We start from the raw sequence: 21,123 nt of genomic DNA on the forward strand, positions 1-21,123 counted from the left end.
TAAATTATTTCTAGCTACAGGAAGATGCATCTCCTCCCACAGTGGCTCAGCAGGTCTATTTCAGCAGCTGGTGCCCTTTGCTGGTTTGCTGTTTGTAAGTGTTCCCATCAGACTGTCAACCATTTCACAAGCACAGCACAACACAGCAGACAGACACACTTAGTAGCTGTTCAGAAAGAGAAGCACAGCTAATATTTTGCATCAAGTGAGATATATGTAATTTTAATGTTAAAGCGAGGTAAAAGTTTTGTTCTTTCATTTTCATAATTAATTTTGCATTACAAGGCCAGTAGTTACCAGCAAGCTCCCAAACAGTAAAAACATGTGAATCTCATGTTGCGACTTGCACTGAAAAAGGTTTTCTAGAAATCTGTGAAACATGTAATTCTCAGCCACACAATACACATGCTTTCAATGAGTCTAAAAATACATATAGAATGCAAGATACAGTAACAAATATGGTTTTACATAATTATTCAATGGTCATCCCTCTACAGCATATAGTTTTTTAACGGCATGACGAAATGTTGGCAACGTATTAAAATATTTCCCCGGTACTACAATAATTATTCTTTTCTCTACATGTTCACTATCTGTGCCATAAGTAAGGGATAAAAACAGTCCCACATTGCTGAAATAATAATCGTGTTCAGTAACTTTCAATTAATAGCAAAGCTGTAGCAAATGTTCTTTAAAAATATATTTACGTATAATACGTCCTTTTCTTTGAATTTGGGGTTTTTTCTATTACTATAACTACACTGCTCAGCACTACACATCAACACTTGTTTTGATTAATATGAACACTTGTTTTAATATACTTGAGGAAACATATAGTGCTGATACAACAAAGAACATAGCTATTAATTTTGCAGAGACACTCCACCTCCCAAGATCTCCAGAGTCCTAAATCCAGCTCATGCATACATTATACCCCTCAGACAGCTGTATAGGGAGCTCAGAGAGTATGCAAACATATTAGCCTATGCTGGAAACCCACATGGTTACCCTATACAACCAAATATGCTCTTCTCAGAATGTTCAAAGGCTGGTGCCTGTAAAAAAGTCAAAGGGCTTGGATGTGTTCATGGGTCCATAGAATTCTTGTTAGCATTTTAATTAACCCATTTATGGAGCACTTCAATGCCATACAATACAGAACACTTTGAAACTCAATAGCACAGCCAAGGAGAACCACAGAAAATCCAAGGAACCACAAAGCAAAACATCTCAGAAACAAACTGGCTCAAATTCTACACTTACACAAACAGGTAAGATTTGAGTAGGAGTTGGGTTTAAAAGAAGGAAAAGCGATTTCAAACCACCAAACAAAACAGATGAAATCTGTAGTATTTCCATAAGAAGAGCTAGCAAAGAACTGTGGCACAATTCTCTCAGAATATCCACAACAAATGGATCTTTACCAAAGCAATGTACCCTCCAGCTGTTTCTAAGAGAAACAAACGAAACAGAGCAATTCCCTCTATGTCTAGTTTCAAAGCAAACATAGAATCCTGTTGTTAAACCCCTTAAAAATGGATCTATGATGGTGGTTCTGACAGAATCCTAAATAGCAAGGGGAATAAGAGTCAGTGATTGTTTAAGTCATTTAGAAAGTCTTTTGACAGGGACTATGACATGTCCATTTGTGACCTGAGAATATGGATACTACTGGGCTGCTTACACGCTTCATCAGTATTCCCTGTAACCCTAAGTTAACTCCAAAATGGCAATTTTGTGTTATACCCTACCCTTCACCCAAAAAAGGATATGTTCTTCAGCCAGCCTTCTCAAGTAGGAGTTTGAGATTTAACAGTATTTGGCTTCCTGTAGGAGCAGTTTGTTTTCAAGCAAGTCTGTATCGTAACTCAGTCTTCAAAATCATTCTGACAATAAAGGCTGTATCTTTGCAGTATACACACACACAAGAAGGTATGTTTGATCAAACAACTGCCAACATCTAAGCTGTTAAAATCTTTGGAATCAGGCTGCCAGGATATAATCAACTTGTATACATCTTTAAAGGGATGGAGTAACTAGTACAAATTCTGCAACCTGTTTATAATTTCCACTAAACCTCTTCCAGATCCATATCTATCACTGATTGTTCTACTCTTGCAGTTGGACTCACCTTGCTGCTTGAACAGCCAACTGGTGAAAAACTTTACTATTAGGAGCATTTAACAATCCTTGTCATCCATTTCCACTTTAACTACAAAAATTTCTCCAACAGAAATTAATTTACTTTAATAATGGTTTGAAACAATTCTCCCTCACCATTGCTAGGAGAAAAGGAGTACTTGTGGCACCTTAGAGACTAACCAATTTATTTGAGCATAAGCTTTCGTGAGCTACAGCGATGAAGTGAGCTGTACCTCACGAAAGCTTATGCTCAAATAAATTGGTTAGTCTCTAAGGTGCCACAAGTACTCCTTTTCTTTTTGCGAATACAGACTAACACGGCTGCTACTCTGAAACCTGTCATTGCTAGGAGAATATATGTTACAGGGACCTTTAACTTAGAAATCATACTCTGAGTGATATGGCTTAGCTTACCGTTTTAGTTGTAAATCTAGTAAGAACCAAATTTCTGCTGTTTGGGTAGATCTTTTATACAGCAACACTGGAGAAAAAAACCTATTTCAAAAGTTGGGAACATGCAACTCTAAAACCTCAAAGAAGGACAGGGACTTCAAGGACAAGGAATACCTGAATCTACTTTTAAATTCCTTTTTATTTTAAAATGGACTTTGTTTCAAATTGATAGTGCCCCTTTTAAATGAGTGTGACAGGTGTCGGTCGGTCCTCCGAGCCCCTAGGGGCGATGGAGAGCTAGGGTCTCTGTGGCAGGCCTCAGCCACACCTTCCGGGCGTTAGGGAATTAGCGGGGAAGGTGTGCCGGCAAGAGTCAGTGGCGCGCCCCTCAGGCAGGGGAGCGCCGGCAAGAGTCAGTGGCGCGCCCCTCAGGCAGGGGAGCGCCGGGGTAGGAGAACGCAGGCCCACCCAACTCCACTACGTTCCAGCCCAGGGCCCTGACAGTGGCGGGAGGCAAAGGTCCCGCCGCTGGGTCAGCAGGGCAATCCGCACCCGCTGACCAAACACACCCACCCCACGGTGCAGTTCGGCCCCTGGGCTACTTCCTACCCAGTCTCTCAGGCGGGTCGCTCTGGTCCCTCCATCTCCTCCGGGTATTCCACTGTGGGCAGCTCTGGTCCCTCCATCTCGTCCGCATATTCCGCTGCGGGCCACTCCCGCTCCCCCTCGGTATCGGACTCACGCTGGCCCGAGCTGCAGTCGGGCCCCTCCAGGTCCTCTGGGTATTCGGCGGCTGGCAGCCCTGGTTGCCACAGGCCTTCCTCCCAGTCAGGCTCCTCCTTGCCCAGGGCTTTGCCTGGGTCAGCAGCAGGATCGCGAGGGAGCAGCCAGCAGCCTGTGTCTGTCTCCCTTCCTGGCGCTCTCTTCACTGGGCAGAGGGCCCCGCCCTTTGTACTTCCCGTCCCACCCTTCCCCTACCAGGGATTGGCGGAAGCTTGGCCTGGCCCCACCCACCCAGGCTGAAAGGGTGGCTCTTTACCCTCTGGTTCGGAGGGGAGCCACCCTGGCTCCCTACAATGAGATATAGAGGCCTCATGAATGTTAGGAACCATTAGGAAAGGGATAGATAATAAGCCAGAAAATACCATAATGCCACTATACAAGTCCATGGTATGCTTACACCTTGAATACTACATACAGTTCTGGTTGCCCTAGCTCAAAAAAAGATATATTAGAATTGGAAAAGGTACAGAGAAAGGTAACAAAACATATTAGGGGTATGGAACAGCTTCCATCTGAGTAAAGTTTAAGACGACTGGGACTTTTCAGCTTGGAAAAGAGGATCAAGGGGCAGATATCAAAGTTCCATGAAATCATGAATGGTGAGGAGAAAATGAATAAGGAAGTATTATTGACTCCTTCTCATAACACAAGAACTAGGCATCACCAAATAAAATTAACAGGCAGTAGGTTTAAAACAAAAGGAAATACTTCTTCACACAAATGTATAGTCAACCTGTGGACTTGCCAGGGATGTTGTGAAGGCCAAAACTATAACTTGGCTCAAAAAGGCATTAGATAACTTCCTTTAGGATAGGTCCATCAATGTCTGTTAGCCAGGATGGATAAGGATGCAACCCCATGTTTTGGGTGTCCCTAGTCTCTGACTGCCAGAAGCTGGAAGTAGAAGGGACTGAAGCATTCAACAATTGCCTGTTCCATTCATTTCCTCTAAAGCTCCTGGGATTGGCTGCTGTCAGAGGACAGGATACTGGGCTAGATGGAGCATTGGTCTGACCCAGTATGGCCATTCTTATGTTTCCTGTAATTAAATTAGTGTTAGCCCCATCCTCTTCACTCCATGACAAAGACAGTAGTCTTCAAAGTCCATGTTTGTGCCACAGTCCTTACTACTGGCTGCCCCAGCATTACAAAGCTATTTAAAAATGGACTGAACAAAGCACTCACACTGGACGAAATAATCGTGCACTGGCAAAGGGATGAACAGTATGAAAAAGGCACGGTCATATCCAGTTTCTATGATCCTGCACATACATGGAATCTGAACGCAGAAAAAAAAAAATAGATAGTAAAAATCTAAACCAAAATGTGGGTACCAGTAAATTTGGTATATTGGGTAAGAGGTCAAAGGAGAATAGATGTCTCAAAACACTAATAAAAAAAATCACATTTTTCAACGAGAAAGCAGCAGCTACAAGCCACATCTCCTCAACTTAAATAAATGTCTGATACTTGTTCAGCACTGAAAACCCTACCTCCACTGTGTACAATCTGTTCAGTCCCACTTTTTCCTCACATTTTTTGTCAGTCTCCTTAAATATACAAAGGCTGTTCCAAGCCAGAAAAGCTAGAAAGTTTGGAATAATCTCCATTGCCAATTTTACCTTTTCCTCTTCATTTCTTTGCCTAGAACACCAGCTCTAGCTTTCCTTCACACTTTCCTTCCCTAGGAGCCGCTCAACTACCCCTTTTGAATCTCACATGAAAATCTTCATTGCTTCATCTCTTGATTAATTCCCACAAATACTTTCCTTACCCCATTCACAAAATCTTTCCTTCTCTCTTTAATGTATTTTGTTTTTGAATTACAAGCTTTCTGCTCCAGTCTACCCTGTACTGCTTCTGCTGTATTTTTATGAGTTCTTGTATCTACCTTTTTTCCTTGTTCTAAACTATTTAAATATAGTTTCTATTAAAAACACTACAGAGATAACTTGAATTAATATTTGTTTCTCAGTTTTGGGAAACTACAAAATGAATAGCCATAGAACGGTGTTGCACAAAAGGCCTCTAACTTTCCCAAAATGAAGAACATTTATAGGAAAAATTCTTATATGCAAAAAAGCACACTGGCAGTTCATCTAGAAAAAGGTTGTTGTGAATTGTAAATATACTATATGATATTTAAATTATAGGCTCCATTGTTTCTTTCGATGATGAAAAAATACTTTCAGTTTGTGAGAAAAAATTAAGGGGTTTTTTTTAGTGGTTTGATTCATAAGTGAAAGTAGCACAAAATTATTGCTACTCAATAAGAAGTATTTTTTACTTGACTGTTTGAGAAGAACATTTATTCATATTGAGGATACCATTATTAGTGGTGTGCTGAGAATTCAGAAGAGACACAGATAGGCGAGGTGCATGTTTATAAAATTAGGTCACTGCTTAATGAACGGGTACCTATAGTATCTTAATCTTCAAAAGGAAACAACTGCAAACACGATGAGAGGACAACTGTAACGTGTGTTGTATTATGCACTGCTAATGAAGTCATGTAAACCCCGGAGACTCTGATGTAGTATTTCCTAAGGAAACAGTTATGGACCATGTGCCCGGGGTTAAGGGCCTTGGGATGACCAGTCTTCTAACATGACAGTGAACAGAAAATTACCAGCCACCCCCTAAAATAATAATTAGCTGAGATTATATTGTACCATACGGTCTTTATTATCTTTGTTTAACAATAAGCCACAACCTATATTTGAATTTACCTTCTCTAACGCTGTGTGAAGGTCATAACTTTACCATGACCAGAGCGCTGAAGGAGTCTTTTTTGCATATATCACAACAAACCCAGGATTTTAACAATTAGTTTAGCAGCTGGCAAAAAGTTATAGTTTTCATGAAGAATTATAGTTCATGAAAATAGTAAGTAAAATAGGCTGAAGGTAGTAAGATTATCAAAATTGTCCTCAGACAATTTAAAAAAAAAATTGACAGGAAAACCCAGAAATCTCTAGCATACTTCCAGTCTCTACAAGAGAAAATTCTTTCTGTTCTCTAAACATTAAAGAGCAATAAGCCTACTCCAATTATGTATTGGCAGCTGGTGCCTTCTGTAATATTGCTGACTGTATGAATTCAGCATTCATGATCCAGTAATACACATTTCCATTTCTCCCACTTTGAAGTATAGATAGTTTAATGACCTGCATTCACAGGTTTTATAGAACAGCAACAGATCTATTTGGTATGACATTTGTAGAGGCACTTTCATGAAAATTTTGTAGCTAATGCAGAAAACACTAACAATTTTACACTAAAAGTCCTGTTTTGAGATAAAATATATCACTTTATATCTACAGTACATGCTTGCATGCAAATCCTCATCAGTTCAGACTCTTATCCTGTGTGCAAAATCCAAATGCACAAAATTGAACGAGACAATATTTGCATAGGATTTGATCTTTCAGAAAAAAGAAGTTTTAAATATTGCATTAGTATTGAATGAGTAAAAACAAAATACTCTTCCGATCACATATATTACAAAGAAATTGAAGTAAACAGAAATAGCCTGGGTATATGAAAGTAGTAGTTGATAATACAAACAAGCAATTACTCAACCCTAAATTTAGTGGTTACTAACAACTAATGGGATGACCACAGAGGTTGGATTAGCAGATATGCCTACTAAAACGAACATGATTGCAAAGGTACATAAAAAAATTTAATGTTTCAGCTATATGGCCTAAGTGTGTCTAGTCACACAATTACATTGCTGTTTTAAAACAAAAAGACATATTACAATATTTCATCAGAATACATCAGTGAAAAGAGTATTAAATCTACATTTCATAAAACATAGGTACAAAAAACATTCTATATAAATCACAGTTTTAATATTCCCACAGTGAACATCAATAAACATGAAAAATACATATGCATAAATGCATTCTATTTTCAGAAAGAAAAAAAGATTAGAATGTTGTTGCTATCACACATTTTTCAAAGTCCAGAAATTAGAAGGATGCATTATAGGTCAAAAACACAAATGCTAGAAAACACACAGTTAGGGTTCTCACTCCATTTTAAATTTTGCTATCTCACCCTGATTGTCCTCCAGGTCTTCGTAGAATGCAACTACCAGCCTCTTCATAGGAATTTTAATATTGCTTATTGAATTATAGTAGAAAGTATGGTTATGTAGAGTCTAACTCATCAGGAAACAGCCATGTGCTTTTGTGTTTGTACAATTTCTAGTACATGCTAGGTGCTACCAGAAACATGAAATAAATAATATTTATCCACTATAATGAACTCAGTATGGTATTATACTGTATGCTAATATAATCTATGTGAAGTACAGGTAGAAAGCACATTCCATATTGCAAAACGGGGGATATCTGTGACCTACATGGTCAGGATCTACACAGGAAAAGTTCATAACTAACTTGCATATGGAGTCTCCAGAAGGTATCAGGAGGGGCAATGGATAGCGAGATCTGGATATCCAGCCCATAGTGATGTGGTACAGGATAATGTGTGTTTGTATGGGGGGAAAAAAAGGGGGTGGGGGGAGCACTATGGTATGAATAACAAACCTCTCTCATTGGAAAGGTGGAGGGTTTGAACATGAGCCTCTAATTAGTGAGTATCTCTATAGTTTGCATGACACCATGTAGGTGTGTGCCTGGAATAGCAGAGGTTCTGTTACATATGAAATTTAGGCTATGATCCTACAAACTTGTCAGTACATGTGTAGGACTACACAAGTAGTTACTGAAGTCATGCATGTGTGTGTTTAGTTAGAAGTAATCGTAGGGAGTAGAATGTACTTTTGAGTTGGAAACCAGAATATTTCCACATTTGTTGATGTTTTGGTTTTTTGAGCTTCAATTTTCAAGTTTCCTAACTTTCAAAGGTATTTCCATTTTGAATTTCTTGACTTTCAAATTGCTTTTGTTATAACTACAATATTCCATAATGCTCTTTTAACTTGGATATCCATTTACCAACTTAATTTTTGTTTGTTTTGTAATTTGGCATTGCATTGGTGTAATAGACCAGTGGTCCATCGAGCCTAGTATCCAGTCTTCCAACAGGCTGGTATCAGATGCTTCAGAGGGAGTGAACAGAACAGGGAAATTATCGAGTGATAAATCACCTGTCCCCCAGTCCCAGTTTCTGACAGTCAGAAACATGTTTAAGGACACCCGAAGCATGGGGTTGCGTTCCTCACCATCCTGGCTAATAGCCATTGATGGACCTATCCTCCATGGTTGGCACATAAAATGTAAGAGTGAATTGCAATTACTGGTAAAAGAGTCTAAGCTGCTGGTAATGCACCTCAAGTCCAACATATTTTTCCAATTTTAGACTGTATTAACAATTTTGTACTTGGTAAACTTTTTAAAGAAGTTTGTACTATATTTTTTACTGACTAGATGATGGTAAGACCGCCAAACACAAAAATAATTCAAAAACTAATCAATGCAGCCCTACTGTCAAATATTAGTTGAAAAAGTACAAATGAAATATACCACCATATCAACAGTGGAATAAATAGCTAAACGTTAAGGATAATGTGAGAAGTATAAATTATACACTAATGCCTCTACCTTCACCCACCTTGCTTACCTGGTAAAATTATAAAAACAATAGAGTATTACAGCAAGAAAAGGGGAGTATTGATTTTGTAATAATTCCTAAGCATTAAGCAACAACAACAAAAAAACTATTTTTTATTTGGACCAGTAAGTACTGTAAGTAAAAGGAAATGGAAATAGCATGAAACGAATAAATAAATCCTATCCCGAGCATCCACTTTAGGTGAAAAGCTAGAGCCATTTATCAGCAACAGTGATTTGTTAGACAGAACCACTTTTTCTCCATCTTCTTACATAATTTTCATTACCTTAAAGATACATTTGTTAAAGAGTTGCCAAAAAACGGGGGAAGGGGAAGCAACACTTTTACTATAAATACACAACTATATTTAAGTAATGTTCAGAATGTATATCAAGCAAAAAAATCCAAACTCATGTCTCATTTTAACCTGTCCTCTTAGAAACAGTGTTTCACACCTAGCTAATGTGCCATATATGATAAGTTTGCAGTGTTGCTGTAGCCGTATTGGTCCCAGGTTATTAGAGAGACAAGGTGGGTGATGCAATACCTTTTACTGCAGCAAATTCTGTTAGTGAAAGAAAAAAAAAATGTTCTCTTTCACCAACAGAAGTTGGTCTAATAAAAGATACTACCTGACCTACCTTGTGTCTCTGATATATGGAAAGTAACATTATCTAACCTCAGACTAAGGAATGCAGTTTACAATGAGACAAGTTAGGGACACTATCGGCAGCCAGTAAAGGACAGAGTTTGTGCTTCTTGGGCTTTCTCAGTTAGTATCGCCCTAACCAGGGCGCAGGTTAAGCGACACTGTGGAAAATCTCCCTAAAGCACGTGAGACTAACAATAGGGTTATGCTTCCCAGGGAAAGACTGGCTGAATATGCAAAGGTTAGACCAAAAGGGGGAAGGAAAAAAAAAGGGGGGGGTTTCCACGGTCGGTATTAGACCTACTTAAAGCACAACACAACACAAAATGGTGCCAAAACTAGCTGGATCCTACTTCCAAAAGGAAGAGAAAACAGAGGGAGCAGGAAGAGTAATGTAAGCAATGTGCCTGTGTAAAGAGAGAAGGGTCTGTCCTCAACCCAAACAGGCTGCACACTGCCAACACAAAACTGGGAGAAGAAAGAGGTATGGGTCTAAGAAGGTCAGTGGAGCCAAAGAAAAGCCACAGTTCAGTGACACGCAGGCAGGATGGAGAAAAGTAAACCCCATTAAGAGACAGCTGAAGAACTGGGCTCAAAACCATAACCAAAGCAGATGCACCAATTAAGCTGAGATTCCAGGGCAACAGAAACGGAAGAAGGGGCCAACACAACCAGAGCCGCGAGATGAAAAAAGTACAAGCTGCCTTAAGTGTACAGACAACAGGAATAAAATTTTTTTAAAAAAGTAATTTTTCAATAAAAATTGACTTAATATTTCCCGTGTTCCCTGCTAGAAGCTTTATCTTTTCATAAATCAGCAGAGCCAAAATGGATAGGCTACTTCAAGCAGCTTCCTATTTTGGGGGGGAGGGGCGGCAGGTAAGGAGTACAGTCATCTTTGGAGCAGCACCTAGTGTCCAGGCATAATGTCGACAGGACCCTTGGCTCCAGTGCCTACTGCTGGCAATCTCCTATGGCTCAGCCCTCCAGTCAAGTCACAAAGTTGAACCTCTTCTGGGGTATCATGAACCAGTCCAAATGAATCTGCATAATTTTCCTGTTTCCTTGGGCTCCTGAAGTCTTCTCCTTGTAAAACCTTGTCTTGGGGTTTCCCTGGCAGGAATCTGTTATATCTGTCTGTTACTTTAACTCTGGGCTTCTCAGCCAAAGAGATCTGTCTCCTCTGGAGTCTCTCCAACAACTTAGCACCTCCAGTCTACATATTATTGCTTAGATCTGCCCCTCTGCCCAGGAGCCAATTAGCTACTCACCTCCCAGGTGCAGAGCATTCACTAGCCTTGCAGATTGGGTTAAACCTGTTCACAAGGTTGCATCAAATATAGTCAGAAAGAATGAGTATCACATAAACGTGCGTGTACCATGGGAGATGGCCTTCCTGTATGACCTTAGTCCCCCATTGTCTTTGTGCCTCAAATCCTTACCTGTAAAATGGAAATGACAGCACTTCACAACACCTCTGTGAGGTAGGGAAGATAAATACATTGAAGATTGTAAGGTGTTCAGAGAACAGAATAATGGGGAGCCTAACAGACAGATGAGGCAGGTGACATATTGATGACATCTGGTTACATTTCATATCAAAAGAATGCATATGAAACAGTGATGTAACTACACTACAGAACCTGAGCAACCCCCAAAAATATGACAGGGACCAATGTAATTTTCAATGCAATGAAGCTGAACCTCCTGCTATGTGGCCTTGAATCAGAGAGGAGCCAGACAGAAAATTCAATCTGTAGGGCAGAAGCAGCCAGAGTGTTGGAGACCCCAGGGCATGGCCACTAGTTAAGTTGAGGGGATGGAAGGCCATAAGGGTCGAGGAGGTCTCCCTGCTGAGGCCTAAGGGCTTCTTCTCAACCCCCCTTAATAGAATTCAGGCCTGGCTGGTTTGAGTAAGCTCTTTTGCTCTTAAAACAATGTTGCAGTTGTAGATAATGCCTTACAGTGTAAGGTTTGCTGACGCCAAGGTAAAGATAACAGGAGAGACAGCTACAAGGCCAGACAGAACGTGCTGGTTGTTTAAGTTGCTAGGAATGCTTGTTAGAGGTTGCAGGAAATAAATATTGTTGTAACCCATATAAGGAAGGCAGAGTATTTGTGCAAAGTTTTAATTGGCTGATGTGTAGTGCAGTAGCATTAAGGAATATAAAAGTGTGTGTAATGACCTGCTCTGATGTGCAGGATTTGAGATTCTATTCTCCCTGTACCTTGTTTGCAGCTGCAAATAAACTTTTCTCCACCCCGTTGTGATTATTGAGTGAAGCACACCGGGTAACGAACCCCCCCCCCGTTGTTCGCCTCTGGCACTGGGTGCCAGCAACAAGAGCAAGGACCTTCAATCATTCAGAGAACTTTCTACAGTTTTGGCTGGACTTTCTCTGCTCTGTGCCGATTGGCCATTGCTACAACCCTTTCCCTCCCTTTTCCTCAGTCTCCTCATTCCAGTTTCACTCCACTCCTCCCCCTTTTTCTGTTTAGTTTATCCTATAGTCAAAATGATCAAATAAAACTGTGGAACTAACATAATGTTTGCTGCCAGCACACTGTACATTCTGCTGTGTCTGTCTTATTTATTTGTAAGACAGACACAGCCTCTTTGTAACCTCTTTGGGGCCCTAACCAAAAATCCTATCAAACAGATTTCTTCTGTAGCGTGCCACCCAGGTCACCAAATTCAGGCAATTCCAGTCTAAGGCTACAGAAAGCACATTCCAGAGTCCTAGAGAGCTCACAGAGAACACTCTGGGTGGCTGGCAGGCAGGCATTATTTTACAAGGAGATTCAGCTCCAGCTCAGCTGTAGTAGTGCAGCATAGGGAGCGTGGTGATGCCTCTGGCAGGGCAGTCCCAGCCCATTTAGACTTTATAGGTTATCCCCAACATCTTAAACTTCATCCAGTAATCCACCATGTCTGGTTGCAGCAGTGCTGATCATCAAGTTCCAACTCCTCTGTCACTACCATTGTAGGAAGGAGTCGCTTACAGAAGATTATAACGGAAGCTCAGTAGTAAATTCAACTGCAAATTTCCCACATCAGCACATAAATTTCAGTCTTTTCACACCAGGCAAGCACACCAAATCAATAACTCAAAGATCATGGAACTTGGGGCAAACAAAAGTTTGCTCATTGACTGGATTGGAATTGGCGTCTCCCAGCCAAGATATGGATAACATTCTGGGTTTTGTAGATCTTTGTAGATCACTGGTAATTAAGTCAGGAAAAATTAGCTTTATTTCCACAGACCTAAGACCCAAGCTAGTATATTTAAAAGGTAGTTAGACACAGAGACATGGTCCCAGAGTGAACTGTCCCAGAAATATATGTAAAAGATCTAACTTCCCCTTCCCTTATCCAAAAACAGAGATCTTGTCAGGACCTTTCCTGACTGGCCATGCAACTGCCAAAGCTCAGTTTTCTTACATGCTGTATTTCAGGGAAAATTGAGAAATATAAAGGCTGTAAAAACCATACTTAACTGAATGATCTCTTTGGGATTTGGGCATAACGTTTCTAGTATTTACAGTATGATCGACTGCCTATGTCTGTGGTTCTTCTAGCCAACTTCTTCCTTTCTTATCCCTTTAACCAGAGATAATCTCCCCTTAAAACTATAGCTAATTCAGAGGTTAAAAAATAATAAAAGTAAATTTGAATATTCTGAATGGTTGCTAGGAGAATATGGAAAAGTGAAAACATTTTTTTCCCTACAGAAAGCTGTTTTAGTTTGGTTTTGTTATTTAAAATTTGATTTTTATTTATTTAAGGAAAAACTTTATTAAGATCACTACAGTTTATCACAGCAGTAATAAACTAAATCCAGGACTTATTTTTTTAATATATAAAATAGAAAGTGGTCATGTATACGTGCTTGAAAATAGAAAGTCCTGAATTTTGTATATTACTACTGTAACAAATGATAGTGATCTTAAAAGAGAGTTTTTCCTTAAATGAATAAAAATCAAATACATACACACACACACACACACACACACACACAGAGAGAGAGAAAGACTGATCCTGCACGACTGAGATAAATGGAGTTTTGCTATTCGCTTCAATAGGAGCAATACTCATTCACCATAATGAGTGAAAACCACACGTACACTTGAAGATAGCAAGTCTTGAATTTTTTTTGGTTTTCCTCCAATGTATACCATGGAAAGATTGTACAGTTATCTTCTAAAGCAGGGGTGGGCAAACATTTTGGCCCAAGGGCCACACTGGGGTGCAAAACTCTACAGAGGGCCGGGTAGGGAAGGTTGTGCCTCCCCAAACAGCCTGGGCCCCGCCCCCTATCTGACCCCTCCCACTTCCCAGCCCCTGCCTGCCCCCCTCAAAACCCCCCACCCATACAACCCCCCCCACTCCTTGTCCCGACTGCCCCCTCCCAGGACCCCCCCCAACCGCCCCCTGGGACCCCATCCCCTATGTACCTCCCCATTCTCCATCGCCTGTCCCCCCACCAGAACCTCTGCCCTATCCAACGACCCCCTGTTCCCCATCCCCTGACCGCCCCCACCTCAAACCTCACCCCCATCCAACCACCCCCTGCTCCCTGTCCCCTGACAGCCCCCCTTCCCCAGAACCTCCTGCCCCATATCCAACTCCTCGGCCCCTGCCCCCTTACCATGCCACTCAGAGCGGCATGTCTCGCAGCTGTGCCGCCCGGCCGGAGCCAGACATGCTGCCGCGCTGCCCTGCATGAGCACACAGCCCCGCCACCCAGAGCGCTGGCAGCGTGGCTGCAGCAGGGCATGGGGGGGAAGAGAAGAGCTGGGGAGGGGCTGGGGACTAGCCTCCCTGGCCAGCAGCTCAGGGACAGGATGGTCCTGCGGGCCGAATGTGGCCTGTGGGCTGCAGTTTGCCCACCTCTGTTCTGAGGAAGAGGAGAAGAGAATTAATCTAGTGCTCTTACTCAGAACATTTCAGGAATATCTTAAACTCTTGCATGCATACACACACACAACCTCTTTACAAGAGAAGCCAGCTAAAATTAGAATCTCACCATATTATTTTGTAATCTTGGCTGATACTACCTACTGCCATATTTTTCAAGTGGCTGACAGCATAAATGGAGAGAAAAATTGAGCTACTGCAGCCATAACGTGACATTTTTAATATCAGTATTCAGCATAAAACTTTCTCCAGTGAAAAATCTTATCCAAAGCACAAAGCTAAACCCTTTCTGCAAATTTGTAATCCTCCAATAGAAGTTCTAAAATTCTGAGAGATGTTCATAATATTTCAGATAAATGAGCTCAACTAGAATTAACTATCTAATGAAAACTGTTTCCGGATTTCAGAACATATAACACACTTAAAATAAATGAGCCTTGAAATTATTCAATTATGCAAATATTTCAGAGCATTTAATTTTTCCTTTTAATAGGTGCGTATCTTTAGGGAACTTGTATTTTCAAGTATACATTAAAGTTCTACCTTATATATAAAGAAAGGAACTAATTTAAATTTCCACATACATGCTCTCTCATTTATTCCAAAATGTATCAAACAAAGCTTTTTAACTACAACCAGTTTTATAATAGGTTTTAAAAAAAAATCCTCTAGGGTCCAACTTCAAAAGCATTCGAGTAATTTGTGAACAGTCATCCCCCTTTATCAAACTTTCATTGCATTGCTTGCCAACTTTTAGCAGATTTTTCATGACCCTTCGTCTAGTTAAACAGCACCTCACTCTGTGAGAAGCCCCATATTCTACTGAGTAAGGGTGTGAGTATTTGCCCCTTTATACCATTTCGGACATACACTTTTAGTCCTAGAATAAGATTGGTTAAAGAATTTTTTCTCAAGCTAAAGTACTTGTGCCTCAAAAATAACACTCAAGAATTCCTCTTGTCTAGGTTACCATCTATTATTGTAATACCTAGCAGGCTTACTAGGACAGGGATCTAGCCATTGTACACATATATATTAAGCGACAGTCTAAAGAGACAACATAAAACAGTTGAGTGAGAGGAGGGAGGATGGAGTTAACAGTAACTGGATGTTTTAGCAGAGATAGCTGCATGCACAATACATACACAGCAAACTAATCACTCACAACCTCTCCATCCATTATCAGATGGCAGTGTTCTGTATGCATTGTGGCAGATTTAAATGCTACATATTTAATGAATTTGATTTGAAATATACTTTAAGATAGATCATGGAATAGGTAAACGTATTTACAAAACATTAAAAGTACAACCTAGAACAATTTAAAAAACAGGAAAAGCCAAAAGGCCACAATATCCCACTTTTCCAATACATACTTTGACGTGTTTGTCCATTGAGAGGGATGATGCACTTTTTTGGGGGGGGAGAGGGGGGGGTCCCACATCTGTTACACTGGGGTGTGCCCTAAAACAATTTCTTTCCTGCCAAGAGACAAATCGGACCGTTTCTAAATTCGCACTCAAGATCATTTTCTCTCCCTTTGCCTCAGGTTTATGAGATTTATCAGCACTAGGATTCAGAGAAGTAGATATACTTGGTTTACTTAGGTGTTTCTCCTTGTTACCTTTCTTTTTACAGCCAGAAATTACCCACAATGACTTCAAGATATTTTTCTTGAATGGTAACAGCGAATTTAGAATCTATCATTTTTTATGTATGGTTGGGAATTACATTTTACAATGTGCATTACTTTGCACTTATCAACAGTGAATTTCATCTGCCATTTTGTTGCCGAGTCACCCAGTTTTGAGAGATCTCATGGTGACTCTTCACAATCCGCTTTGGACTTAACTATCTTAAGTAGTTTTGTATCATCTGCAAATTTTGCCACCTCACTGTTCACCCCTTTTTCCAGATTATTTATGAATATGTTGAACAGCACCGGTCCCAGTACAGACTCTTGGGGAACACCACTATTTTCCTCTCTCCATTCTGAAAACTGACCATTTAATTCCGACCCCTTTGTTTTCTGTCTTTTAACTTGTTCCTGGTCCATCAGAGGACCTTCCCTCTTATTACATGACTGCTTGCATTGCTTAGGAGCCTTTGGTAAGGGATCTTGTCAAAAGCTTTCTGAAAGTACACTATAGCCACTGGATCACTCTTGTCCACATACTTGTTGACCCACTCAAAGAATTCTAATAGACTGGTGAGGCAAGATTTTCCTTTACAAAAGCCATGTGACTCTTCCCCAATAAATCATGTTCATCTCGGTCTCTGATAATTCCGTTCTTTACTATAGTTTCAACTAATTGGCCTGGTACTGAAGTTATGCTTACCAACCTGTAACTGCCATCATCACTTCTGGAGCCTTCTTAAAAGTTGGGGACACATTAACTATCATCCAATCATCTGATACAGAAGCTGATTTAAGTGACAATTTACATATCACACTCAGTAGTTCTGCAATTCCATAGCTGAGTTCCTTCCGAACTCTTAGATGAATACCATCTGGTCCTGGTGACCTCATTTATAAATTTGTTCCAAAACCTCCTCTATCAGTATCTCACTCTGGGACAGTTCTTCAGATTTGTCACCTAAAAAGAATGTCTCAAGTGTGCGAATCTCCCTCACAGCCTCTACAGTTAAGACTGATGCAGAGAATTAATTTAGCTTCTCTGCAATGGCCTTATCTTCCTTGAGTGCTCCTTCAGCACCTCAACCATTCAGTGGCCTCACTGATTGTTTGGCAGGCTTTCTGCTTCTGATGTACTTCAAAAAAAATTGTGATTAGTTTTTGAGTCTTTAGATAGTTTCTCTTCAAATTCTTTTTTGGTCTGCCTAATCATACTTTTACACTTGACTTTCCAGAGTTTATGATTCTTTCTATTTTCCTCGATAGGATTTAAGGATGCCTTTTTGCCTCTAACCACTTCTTTTACGTTGTTGTTTAGCCATGGTGGCATTTTTTTGGTCCTCACACTATGTTTAACATAATTCACCATTCCCTCAGCTAGCAGTGGGAATAAAGCTGCATGTTCCATTAGCTCAATTTTGTTATCCTTTTCAAAAACTGTAGTACTTTATTTCCAAAGGATATATACAATATGCCACTTCAGTAACTTTTCCAATAGTACTTCCAATACTGTATATACTCTACCAATTGATAATACAGAAAGGTCAACTTTTTGGCATCCTATTAACAAAGAAGATCTTTTTAGTTATATTTTCACATTATCAATGAACTACAACCTAACCTGGAAGATGATCCCTCACTCTCACAGACCTTGGGAGGCAGGCCAGTCTTCGCTTACAGACAGCCCCCCAACCTGAAGCAAATACTCACCAGCAACTACACATCACACCACAGAAACACTAACCCAGGAACCAATCCCTGTAGCAAACCTTATTGCCTACTCTGTCCCCATATCTACTCTAGCGACACCACCAGAGGACCCAGCCACATCAGCCACACCATCAGGGGCTCATTCACCAGCATGTCTACTAATGTTATATATGCCACCATGTGCCAGCAATGCCCCTCTGCCATGTACATTGGCCAAACCGGACAGTCCCTACGTAAAAGAATAAATGGACAGAAATTGGACATCAGGAATGGTAACATACAAAAGCCAGTAGGAGAACCCTTCAATCTTCCTGGACATTCTATAACAGATTTAAAAGTAGCTATACTTGAACAAAAAAAACTGCAGAAACAGATTTCAAAGAGAAACTGCAGAACTAAAATTCATTTGCAAATTTAACACCATTAATTTGGGCTTGAATAGGGACTGGGAGTGGCTGACTCACTACAAAAGCAGTTTTGCCTCTCCTGGAATTGACACCTCCTCCTCAATTATTGGGAGTGGACTACATCCATCTTGATCAAATTGGCCCTGTGGACACTGGTTCTCCACTTATGAGATAACTCCCTTCTCTTCCTGTGTCGGTATATAATGCCTGCATCTGTAATTTTCACTCCATGCATCTGAAGAAGTGGTTTTTTACCCACGAAAGCTTATGCCCAAATAAATCTGTTGGTCTTTAAGGTGCCAGCGGAATCCTTGTTGTTTTCATAGTTAGTTTGAATTCTGAAGGTATTGTCACTGAGATTCCAGAACAGTCTTCCACTGTTTATGAGGAACATCTCACAACAACATCCTTGTGATTCAATTAAATATTTTTTTAAACTAACATGGATCCTGATGCAAAGAGAAGCTAAGTGATTTACTCACAGTCACATAGAACTGTGAGTGGACATTTCAATAGGACTTTAATCCAATCAGGAGCATTGTTAATGTTACCATTGACACTACAAGTGACAGCCACATTTTAATTGAATCAGTAACCAACTATATTGTACTCCTGATTCAGTAGTTTTGTTGCTTTTTTTAGCATGGAATGACAGCTCTAAATTACTGACTGAGTCCTGTGCTTTCACCAGTAGTACTTCCTTGTAATATTAACATTTAAATACAACCTATTAAATAAAACTTTAAAAGGATCACAGATCATTGCAAAATTCAGTATTAACGTATCTTCAAACAAGTAATTATAAAAAATAAGAAAACTATCATTTAATTACCTTTTCAAGTGGTTTACTCACCTCATCTAAGTCTTTGATATAAACTATTTTTTCCTCAGTGCCAACAGGCATTGGTTCACTATGGGGGATCTTTACTTCTTCATACATTTTGTTGTTTTCTCTCTGGATCGCCTCCGGTAGAAGCATCTGTAACAATTTGAAAAAAAAAAAGTTACTGGGAGAAAGAAAAAATGGCATTAAAATATGCTAGAAATAATGAATTGAGTGACCAATGATTTATCTCTTGTCCTCCCATATACATAGTTAACAACTAACGTGACTGAACTTGAAGTTAGAAAAATCCCTATATGTTTATTACTTGTACAGGTGGCAACAGAATCAAAAAATGGGGGGAAAAAACCACAAGCATTTTACTATCCAGAGGTTGGTTCATAAAACTGAGATGAATTAGACAATACTTGTTTCCTGTTAAAAATGATAGGTCTAATTAAATTTAAGGAGAGGAAATTATTAAAAGCCTGGATTTTCAGGAAGTGTACATTTTTTAAGAATCAATTCAACAGCTTCTGAAAAACAACTAAGGAAGAAAAAAAAATATGTAAAGACGTAAGTCTCCATGGAAGTGAAAACAAACCCATCAGGAGGAAGATTATTGTCTAAGTAAAAATAAAGTATTTGAAAATACTCAACCATTTGCAGAAGCAAAATTTGGTACAGTGCTTCAATTAGCAGTAAAACATCTGAGGTAACAAAAGAAACCCAGCTGCATATTATTTACTAGGATAAATGCATTGTTGAGAAAAGGTCATATAGCAAAGGTATACCTTTGCACCCCCAATGAATGCTGATGTTCTCATAGCTTCAGCCTGGGAATCATAAACATGTGGATAATGAATTTTTTCAAAGTTCATCTCTCTCTGCCTGCTTAGGACCGGCACACTTCGAGCATTCAGAAGTGATTGTTCTCTGTAAGGAGAAAAATAACTGAAGTAATTCTGCCAATCATAGGCCTACCTTGCCCAAAAAAAAACAACAAACAAACAAATACAGTATGTTAATATCATAGTAACAGAATGTTCTTATTGATGTTTTTGTTCTTCTCACTCCCAGGTACATAATGTGCACCAAAATTTAGGATTCTCCATATTTAAAATTCCAACTGCTGTTTTTCTCAATACCAAAGGCAATGCCTTTTTTGCTTGCCTTCCCTCCCCCCGACTCCACTTTTACATGACAACATGGAAAACAATACCCATTAATCTGGGGGATGGGGGAGAAGGAGTTTTGAAACATTTGGTACAGACTTCATAAATCTTAAGCTAGTGGTGTGCGCACAGCACTCAAGGAAGATGGCTTATCTCCCTAATCTACATCTCTAACCCATGTGGATGAGACCAAGAAGATTCTAATTAAGCAGATGACTGCTTCTTATCCCAGAAAATAAGGTTTTCATATAAAAAAAATTCTAGACTTGTAATAAGACGTGACTTGAAGTGAGAATCATCTAATCGCCAAAGGTGAACTAAAAGAAAATAAATGATTATGATACATTAAAGTTGCAATTACAGCACAAGCATTTTTCAACTTTTGGCATTTATTACCTTTGCATCCGCAGCTCCTTGGGATCAAAGCACATTAGTCCTTCTCCAAAACTTTCTCCATCTTCCCCAGCTCGTTTTTCTCGTCTGGCAATTCGTTTTTCTTCCCGACGATATTGTTTCATTAACAGCTTTTCTTGTTCAGACTGAATTGTGACTTGACAACCATAATTGGGTTTAGTGTTGTCCCCTACGAGTTTTTTACACTGTTCTGCAACATGGAAACAGATATGGCTCTCTGTGAACATTAGAGACTGACTTATTTTTCTAAATGATTTTAAAAAGGTGTTAATTTTTTCAAAATATAACAGAAGTTGTGACAGATTACTAATGCTTAAAATTGTTTAGCATTATTTAGTTTGCAAATGTGCTAGATTCTTTCAAAACACAGTGAAAAAGACAGCCCATGCCCCAGAGAGAAAACAATTTAAACATTATCATTAGGAAAATATTATGCTTCACTTCATGTCTTCAACTACATAATTCTTCATTCAACAGCACTTGGGGC

General features: G+C 39.7%; 1 protein-coding gene across 4 annotated transcripts in view; it reads right to left on the bottom strand.

Moving 5' to 3' along the window:
* Nucleotides 1-21,123, bottom strand: part of ASCC3 (activating signal cointegrator 1 complex subunit 3) — a 524,193-nt gene that overhangs the window by 417,101 nt on the left and 85,969 nt on the right. For all 4 annotated transcript variants that reach the window (XM_077812867.1, XM_077812868.1, XM_077812866.1 and 1 more), the window contains exons 6-8: nt 20,619-20,826; nt 19,842-19,983; nt 19,078-19,203 (exon numbers count right to left, since the gene is read on the bottom strand). In XM_077812867.1, the coding sequence (XP_077668993.1) occupies nt 19,078-19,203; nt 19,842-19,983; nt 20,619-20,826 (476 nt within the window). The remainder of the gene's footprint in view (nt 1-19,077; nt 19,204-19,841; nt 19,984-20,618; nt 20,827-21,123) is intronic.

The sequence above is a fragment of the Eretmochelys imbricata genome, chromosome 3, assembly GCF_965152235.1.
Source record: "Eretmochelys imbricata isolate rEreImb1 chromosome 3, rEreImb1.hap1, whole genome shotgun sequence".
Lineage (NCBI taxonomy): Eukaryota > Metazoa > Chordata > Testudines > Cheloniidae > Eretmochelys > Eretmochelys imbricata.